The 9802-nt window shown below is 41.8% G+C and overlaps 2 protein-coding genes across 2 annotated transcripts in view; both read right to left on the bottom strand.

Annotated features, from left to right (window-relative positions):
• The window catches only part of LOC104392995 (histone H1.10-like), a 1848-nt gene extending 1634 nt beyond the window's left edge, over positions 1–214 (bottom strand). The window contains exon 1 of the mRNA XM_010002441.1: positions 104–214. Coding sequence (XP_010000743.1) covers positions 104–214 — 111 coding nt within the window. The remainder of the gene's footprint in view (positions 1–103) is intronic.
• A 355-nt stretch (positions 215–569) lies between these two features.
• Positions 570–1071, bottom strand: LOC104392984 (histone H1.10-like). Its single transcript, XM_010002430.1, is given in 2 exon segments — positions 570–1003; positions 1005–1071. Coding segments are annotated over 2 exon segments (501 nt in total).
• Positions 1072–9802: the final 8731 nt, after the last annotated feature.

Below are 9802 nucleotides of genomic sequence, written 5' to 3'. Positions count from 1 at the left end.
CGGGCCGGCAGGGTGCGGAAAGGGGCCGCCGGTCTCTCTGACCCGCCTCCCTCCCCGGAAACCTCCTTCTCAAAAAAGCCGGTCGGGGAAGTCAGGCAGAAACCGAGTCCTGCCCCACGACAGCGCTGCCAGGAGGAAACGTCGTTGCCAAGGAAGCGGAGGAGCCGGGCTGACAGTTCCCAGCTACGGTCACTAAGAGGTGTGGCACTCGCATCCGGGCTGTTAGGAACCGCGCTGGTTAAAGCGCCGAAGAACCCCTCCGCCCCGCCCCCCCCTCCCAGCAGGCCCTTTAAACACATACACCTCCTTACGGTGCACAAACAAGTCAGCCTTTATAAAGCATTTCCCCAGGGAATGTAAACTTTATTTTTCCAAGTCTTAGCTTTAACCACGGCCGGAATTTAGCGTTCCATCCACCTCACAGACTAACTTCCCACACAGGTAGTGGCGTGTGGTTTGCTCTGCTGCAGGCACGGAGCTCGGTGAGGGAGTGTATCAGCCCTTTTCCGGACAGCAGTGGGTGGCTCTTAAAAGAGCCGTTTGGTTTAAGCATTTCCACTTTCAACACTTCACTTCTTGGGCGCCGCCTTCTTCGCCTTGGCCGCTTTGGGCTTCCCTGCCTTGGGCTTGGCTGCTTTGGGCTTCACCGCCTTCGCCCTGGCCGGGCTCTTCGCGGCTGCCGCTGCCTTTTTGGGCTTGGCCGCCTTAGTCGCCTTTTTGGGACTCTTGGTGGCTTTCTTGGCCGCGGCAGCTGCCGGCTTCTTGGCTTTCTTGGGGCTCTTCTTCACCGCCGCCGCCTTCTTGGGCTTCTTAGCAGCGCTGGCGGGCTTCTTGGCCGCCGGCTTCTTCGGCTTGGCCGCGGCTGCCCGCTTCTTGGGGGCTTTTTCCTTCACCTCCCCAGGCTTCTTGCTCAGACGGAAAGACCCGGAGGCGCCGGTGCCCTTGGTCTGCACCAGGGTGCCCTTGCTGACGAGGCTCTTCAGCCCCAACTTGATGCGTGGCCGTCTGGGCGGCTGCTTTGTCAGCGGGAGCCGCGACAGCGGGAGCGGCGGCGGGAGCAGTCTCGGACATCGCAGCAGAGGCTTCTTCCTAATCAAAAGAAAGTAATTGGGCTACAGTAACCCCGATGCCTGAATTTATAGCGAAGCGGTGATCTGTGATTGGTGCTTTGCAGAGCCCGCCTAACTGTTAGCCAGGAAGAGCTTTTCGTCCTCCGAGTCTGTGTTTCTTTCGAGTTATAAATTCATATTTTTTGTAAAATGCGGGCCTCTAAATCACCCCTGTTTTTCAGTGGAGTGAAGGGAAGACTGTGGACTTTCGTTCGGGGGAGTTTCTTGCCGTCAGGACCCCAGATGAGAGAGAAAAGATGTGTTTAACCCCGCGTTGTGAAGCCAGAGAGACCCCGGGAACGGCAAACTTTTGTTTTTCCTTCTAAATTAAAATAAAACCCGTCGATAAAAAGTCTTCCTACTAATGCAGACTCAATCTTTAAGGGGTTTTCTCTAGATTAGGATAGGAACCGAGGGGAAAACGTCTATATTTTTGTCGTAAATCGATTTCAAAGAGAAGGAAGTAACACAATTTCGTGGCTGAGCTCTGAATATGGATAAAGATTCGGCTCCCTTAACCATATCTTTAACTATTAAGGATACTGTATTTTTACAGAATTTTGTGTTTTGTGAAAATAAGAGACCTCAAGAGGGATATAAACACTGTTGAAAAGTGTTTGGATCTTGTCAGGGCTCTGTATTTTTTGTGATGTTCTGTAAGTGAACAGCAAGATTTTGATATTTTTACAAATAGTTTCAGTTTATAAAATGCAGCTGTCAATTCCTGGTTAATGCATATAAAATCCAGATAATCTTACATTTTAATGCTTTCTCAGTTTCAGTAGTGTATACTATTATACTTTAAGACTGACAGAAGTTAAAAGTGGACTTGTACAGGAAAATTATCCAACATGTTTAGCTACACTAGTATGCACTGATGCTACTTAAACATGAATGGAGTCAAATGAAGCCTCCATTCTCCTGAAATAAATGAAGCTATATGGAAATCTGGCCTGCATGAACGACATGCCTCATCCTCAATGTTACTTATAAATATTTGGATACACAAATTGCTGGGTGGTTTTTTGTTTTTTGTGTTTTTTTTTTTTAATAGGTAGGTATCATAAAACCTGCCACCTTCTTCTTTAAAGGAAAAGGAACACACTTGCCAATTTAGGTTTTCATTGAAATCCTCAGAATATTAAAATAATTCTCAGCTAATCCTCATATATCAGAATCAGCTTTTATCATTATGATCCAACTTAATTCTCACAAAGGGAAAACAGAAATTAATTAATTTTTTAAGGACTGCTATGAAGTAGTTCTGGCTTTTAGTTTTTATTATTATTATTAAATCAGAAGCCTCACTTGTATTCTACTTAAAAAGAAGCCAGATTTTTTTTTCCTTGGTTGAAAAGAACAACTTAAGCCCAAACCTAGAATTTTGTCCCATCGTACATGGCTAAAACTGGGCTGTTTCAGTAAAGGGCTGTCTCTTCTAGCACGGATGAATCCGAAATTCTAGTAGACTTTTATTTTCTGGCATTTATTTTCATGCATTAACTTTCGAAGACACAAGCTATACTTGATTAAAAATATTTTTATTTGAGGTAGATTTAGATGCCAAGGATAAACTAGATTCATCATAATAACAAAAGGGAAAACAATGAACTGGCACGCTTTCATATTGTCTTTTATTTCTATTTTGTTTTGTCTGCATGTAGGCCAGCTAAGAATTACTTTGAAGGAGAGGATGGGAAAAGCAGAGGAAGGGAAAAATTAGGCTCTTCAGTACCCAATAGTAAAAACCAGACCGAAGGGTTTACTAAGGTGGGCAGTGAAACCTGCCTCCCTTCTTGAGAATGTGACAGCATTCCCACACAAGCTACGAGACCAAATTTGCAGTAACCATAGAGGTAGAAAGCTCAGGCTGGTAACCCAAATGAACAGTTGGGCTGTGTTTCTGAGAGGTAAAAATGTAGTTCCTTCTAGCAAGATGAGGGCATTATACGTTTTGGATATGTTTTTTGTTTGTTTGTCTTTTTGTTGTTAGTTTTTGGTGTTTTGGTTTGGTTTTTTTAATATGGTTTAGGGGAGAACTTTGTAGAGTAGGGATGATGGTTGAACTCCGTGATCCCAAGGGTCTTTTCCAGCCTGAATAGTTCTATGATTCTGTGATATTTATTTTCCAGGTTAAGTGCATGGAGATGTCAACAAAACAGAATCAGACTATAAGCAGTACAAAAGACAGAGCTGAGAAGATCTGTCATCTCTCTGGATCTGTTTAATGTAATGTCTCTAATCTCTGTGGCTTTAACGATTTAGGGTTTGCTCTCTATGATTCTGGTTTATTACACCTGAAACTGATAATGAAGCTGGAGCAATTGCAGTGGACAGTAACTGTTGGTGCAAGAGTGCAGCTGTAACCCGAGGGTTGGGTCTCCTTCACCAGCCCCATCCCTCACATCCGCACATTTGGGAAAGTTTCTCTTCCAACTCGTTCTTTCTAAATCTCTTCTCAGTCCATCAGGAGTTAAAAAAAATTGGGAGAAGAACCTCTGATCTTGCTCCCTAAGTAGCAGCAGGAACTTTACCTCCCATCTACAGCACAGAGGGCTTGGTGTCCCTCCTCTGTGACAAGTTATATAGGAGCAAGGTCGTCTCTGATTTTGTAAGGGAAGTGGATGAACAGGGTACCAATGTGAAGATTCCAAGGAGCAGAACTTAGGACTTCTCCCACTTTTAGTTCCAGATGTTTCCCTGTAAACCCGCATGTCTTTTAAATAACTCCTACTTCAGGTCCTGACTATTTGAAGCTGCACTTCTGCAGGTCTTTGCTTTTCCCTAATAATCTGAGACAATGAAGGCTTGGCAGCTGGCCTCTGACATTGTGTGTCAGCATCCTTTATCACACCTACTCCTCAACCATCAGACTGGCCCCATTCTGCACAGAGCATTCTATCATTCCTGGCCTACTGAGTAATGATAATTGTCCTGGTTTTATCAACCATGTCTGCCAAAGGCAATCTCTTGTTTTAAAGAGGCAGGTTAGAGAGATGAAGAGGTGTGAAAAGGGAGGCTTTTCTGAGGTCATTTTCCCTCCTGGCCCCAGCAATAACATTTTCAGTTAATTTAATACAATAAGCTTGTCAGAAGCTCTGAATAATTTCTCTGGTTTTATGGCTGGAAATAGCTGTTAAATCTTGGGCCAAAATAACAATTCTCCATTTTTAGAGAGACCGTTCACTATTTACATTACAAATAACATTGATATTGCCCTGGATGTTTTACAGATAAGAGAAAAAGGCAAAATTAAGCAAGCCTCCCAGCACAGAAGTTAGCAATTCAGAGGTAGAGAATTGAATTGTTTCTCAACCTGACAGAGAGCTTTTCTTACTGCCAAGCAACATTCATTGGGGAAAAGAAAAAAAAAATAAAAAATAAAAGTTTTGAGAGTTAGCTAGTAATAGAAATTGTTTGCAGTTTCCTAGTGAAGAGGGAAATATTTAAATTTTACAATAAATTTTCATCAAAAAGCAGATTGAAAGTTCTCCTGTTTTCCCTTCCAAAGCACCCTGCCCATATGCAGGCTCCTACTCAGGACTTCAAACCAATATATTATGTCTTGTTAAAATGCACATCCTTACTTCCCCTCCAAAAAAGAACCTCATTTCCATGCAACATGTCTTGCCTAACAGTATAGGTGCTAGAACAGATTACCGAAGATCCTACAAAATGGCAGTGCATTTTCCAGTGCAAGGATCTTAAAAACAAAAGTAGTTCACATATGACATAAGAAGTTACTCCTAAATCTGTATAGTTTGTTTTTTTTTATCCAGACAAGCTCCACATGGAACAGGAATGGGTTAGATATTAGATAGGCAGAGTAGACATTTAGTTTGCAGGAAAAATCAGTTTGTCCTGATTAGCCAATTTAGATGAAAATACACTCATTTAATTATAATTACTATTGTTATAATGGTGAAGACATAGTGGTGTTTTTTGTTTATTTGTTTGGTTTTTTTTAATAGAAGCATACTCTCGTCTGATGAAGAGTGGTTTTGCAGCCATTCAGGTAATCACTCCCAATATTAATAATAAAAATAAAACCACAATCAAATTTAATAATAAAAATAACACTAAGCTCTGCACTCACTACATGCAGCTACTCTGTTACTCTTAAAGTATCTGAACAATATGGGAAACAACTAAGCACAAGATAAGGCATTTGGGGTTACAGATTTGTACATTGATCAAGTTTACAGGCACAGCACACCCTGGGGAAGGAAACCTCAATAATATTGAGTTGTACTAATTACCAGCTCAGCCAAATTCGAGGGAGATGTGAATGAAACCAAGAATTTACAATAAAAATAGACATTGGTTTATAATACATAAGGGAAGTAATTAAAACAATTTTTAAGTGGTTTGCTTCAAATGTAACTTTAGAAAGAGTTTCAGCAGAGGATGGAATGTTCCTCTAGAGCTGAATGAGATTCTTTGCAGATTTTATCCATGTTTCATTTAATTTAATTTTAGAAAAATATTAGTAGTGAAACAAATAATTAGGAAGCTTGGTTAGCATAAAAAAAGAATCAAATCAAACCCCACACAGGGTAGAAAATTATATTCAAATGTTTATGATCATCAGCTAGGAAATTAAAATGCTTTGTCAGAGTTTTGCAAGGGTCAGTCCTAGGCCAGGTATAATTTTATTTATAATCTAAATTATAATCTACAGGGCATGTATAGAAGTGCCATGGGTACCAATAGGCAAATAAATGCTAGGACGATGTGGGACAGTATATATAATGAGAAATACCTGATAAATCTGAGATACTGTCATAAAAAAAAAAATTAAGATACTTCACCTGTAGAGAAATGTATCAGTTTTATAAGTATTGGACAGTAGCAGTGGGATAGCACCTCAGTAGATCTGGAATTTCAAGTTATAGCTGTAAGCTGACAATAGATAAACAGCAGTATGTTAGCAGAAATTAAGAAAGGAATCCAATGGCAACATCTACAAAGACATATTTCTTTGTATTCAGGATTCATATAGTCTCACTTGGAGTTTTAGGCCTAGTTTTTAGTACTGAACTTCAGGTTCAGAAGTGAACAGTAACAGAATGCACAGAAGAGAGCAACAGTAGTTATCAGGGAGGTTTAGGAACTATTCCCTATTGGAAAAGCATTCACTGGTGGAGTTTTCTGACTCAAAGAGAAGGCTGAAAAACTGAAGTTTCTTCTCAAACCCTGCAGACAGTATACATCATAGGAAAAAAGAGAACTAATGTTCTCCACTGCAGCAAGCTAGTGGTAAGGAAATAATTTTAATATGGAATAGAAAATGTTACTCTGGAACATAGAGCAGAATCTCAAAAAATCAGTGAGACTGAGCACTAATTAGAAATAAGATGGGTTTAGTTGACTCTTGATTATGGATGGAGGGCAACTAAAATTAGTGATGTCTATATATTGGAAATAACCACAGAAATATAGGTTAAAGAACATCTGTGTGAACAAGGAAGCAGTGCTGGATGCAAGACACTTGGCATTTACTATTTTTTTTTTTATTTTTAACCATCTCCCATAGCATTCTTTCCTGGGATCTGAGAGAATGTGGTAGGATCAGCAGGCTGTTAAATGTTTGAAAATTGTCTATGGCACAGGGTCAATGGGCTGTAGTTAACAACTTAACGTCTCGGGGCAAACAGTAAATAAAAGAATGCCCCAGGGCTGGATACTTGATATTGCTTGATGTTTTCTGGAATGACCTGGATGATAAGAGAGAATGTGTGCATGAGACTAAATTAGGAAGAGCAGAGTCAAATGTAAGACATTAAATTTAAAAAAGGACTTTCATAAACATGAATTGTGGGCCAAAACAGATCTTGTGCAGTTTGTCAAAGGGAAGTGGGAAATTCTCCACATGAAGCAGAACAGCTACTTGCATCAGCATAGGCTGGGAAATGACTGGTCTGACATGGAGAGCACTTAGGGGTTGTGGTGACTTTCCCAATTGCTGGATGCTTAAAGACATCTATCTACTGCTGTGCCCACAGCCTAAGCATGAATTAAACTCTGGAGGCAGCTGGGGTTTCCAACCAAAGTATTTGGGTTTCCAACCAAGTATTACTGTAACAAAGACAAAGCACAGCAGTAGTGTCTGGAGACACTGACACAATGCACGTCACCATTTTCCAGATTTGGCTCCCTCCAGAAGCACACAGCCCTAGACAAAATTAAATACATTCCTACAGGGATGCCCAGAGTATATTAATTGCTTGGAAAAGTATGTCCCAGAGAGACTGTTTGGACAGGGCTCCTGTTAAGTACTTATAACTCTGTAAGTCTTGGCAGAATTCAACAGGAAAACTTCCTGCCTAGTGCAGCCCTGCAGGAGCCCAGGCAAGGAGAGGAGCTGATCAGACTCAGCTGTGCAGGAAACATTGTGCTTACAGTGCTTTCATGATATGTCTTTCTAGTTTAATCAATGATCAATGTTCCAGGACAACTGTGCTGCTTCAAATGCAGGAGCAGATTCGTATGGTGTGCCACAGAGCTCTGAACTCCACAGACCACACTGTTTCTGGGAAATCACCTGGAGTCCCTATTGGAGAAGCCTGACCATGCTTGATCCTTCTATGTCTTCCTGGAAGAAGCCCAGAGAGGACAACAATATGGGTAAAGAGGAGTCTCTGCCCTCAGTTGGAGGTTATTGGCCCTGTGTTCCTTCATTCCCATGTCCTAAAACAGCTCTACAAGAGGAACTGGGTATATTACTGTGTATTCAACACCAACACAAACCTTGTCTAGGAGTTTCTCAAAGCTTTCTTCATAGACCTATTCAGCTCTACCAGCTATTCTGTGAGCTTGCCAGCACACTGCCCGTGATCAGGGAGCAAACAGGCTGCAAAGGGGGGAACTGCCAGGCTGCAATTAAAAGTCACAAGCAGATATTTCCTAAGGCTTAGATGAGGAGGAAGAGGGACATATTTATCCTAGAAATACTAGTGCATGGTGTAGTGGGGATGAGGCCCAGGCAAGCCTTCTCCTTCCAAGGCAGAGTGAGACACATCACACTCACAACTCCAGAGACATGCTAGACTGTCCGTGAACAGCTGCCCTGACAGCTGGTAGACTGTTGAGTGAGATAAACACTTCAGAAAGTGTATTTTTTTTTCCAATTCTAGAACTAACAGCATTACTTTGAAAGGAACCCTGAAACATCTGGCCTGGTGAGGAGGGGGTGTGAGTGGTGGCAGGGCCATGTGAGTGCTTGAGTGTTGCTGCCTGCCAAGCATAACATTCCTTTGGAAGTGGTTGTGCAGTGTCCCTTCCTGTGAACACTGTTGTGGGGACTTATCCTGTGATGTTGTTTTCCATGAGGAAATGGCATCCAGCTCCTGCTGGTTTGCAAAGCAGCACAGCAGTGACTCAGAGAACATACACTTGCCATTGCCCATAGATGGCACAGCTCAGGGGTAGCCAGGCAACTTCTGGAAGATTTTTCCCCAGAATGGATCATCATTTGATCTGTTAGAAACCGCCCTGTGCATGGCAAACTGAATCCTCAAGGGTCAGCCAAGGCTGCTGAGCCATGACAGAGGTCTTTTCTTGATTTATGAGTTCCTGTGAAATTTCTGATCTTAGCAGCAAGAAGAAGGTTGGAAATAGTCCAAACCAAGACTGCAGCTCAAGCTCTTGTATCTCTGTCTGAGAGGAACCTTCAAATGAACAGGTAAGAATGGGGCTCTCCAGCTCTGGAGAGCTCAGACAGCCCAGCCTCAGCTGGCAGAGAAGGGGGAAGGGCAGAGATGAAACTAGTTACCAAAGTACTAATCGTTAGACTAAATTCATGATCACAGTCCCCCAAAACCTCTTGTCAGACTTATTAGATAGATAGATATGATCAACAATAGCTGTAATATTTAAACATTTAAACTGTAGGTGACGTTGCTTGGTAGTTTTATTTAAGCAACATAAACCACTTCAGCAATCATGCTACTGCCAGGAGATTCCTTTCAAATGGCAAATCCACACCTGCAAATGTTGACTTGGGCCTCAGCCTCAAGAAGAAATCTTTCTGTGCTTAAAATAATTGCTACCAAAATCATGTGGTGCCCTTGATCTCAGTAAGCACAGCTTTGCAGCATACTTATGTGCTGAAATTCAGGTGGGGTGTATGGCATGGGAATACAGAGAATGAGGACCAGTGGGGTAAATGTAGAAGCCTGAAGTATGCTAAAATAAGCCACATCTTGTACAGTGTACAGTCTTGAAAAAAAAAATAATAAAAAAAAATAGAGACAGGTCCCAGTTGAGCATATCTTTGTGCTGTCAGAGTGGAATACTCTCCAGTCATGCTCTTTTAGATATTATGCATGAGGAAAGTGTAACAATTAACATAACCTTTCCTTACTGAGCATATTGGGCATTACATGGGATTTGGATTCAGTGGAGTGATACTGCAATGTACTGAAATCACATCACAACCATAATATAGCATCTGAAATATACAGTTAAATCACAGTGCAAGCATGTTTCTCATTACTGGTCCCTTCATGCTCATTGTCACAATGCTGGGCCTCCCCAGTCACTGGGAAGGAATATGTTGAAGGAATATGGTTGAAACCATCTCAAGCCTATTTCTTTCTTCAAATTTTGTGTTATTTGCTGTCCAGTCTTCATAATTTATGTTGGGCTGAGCCACATATACACCACAACTCCCCTTATACGCCCCCCCCCCC

Source organism: Chaetura pelagica, unplaced genomic scaffold (assembly GCF_000747805.2).
Source record: "Chaetura pelagica isolate M959 unplaced genomic scaffold, ChaPel_1.0 scaffold538, whole genome shotgun sequence".
Lineage (NCBI taxonomy): Eukaryota > Metazoa > Chordata > Aves > Apodiformes > Apodidae > Chaetura > Chaetura pelagica.
This window is presented reverse-complemented; position numbering and strand designations above follow the sequence as displayed.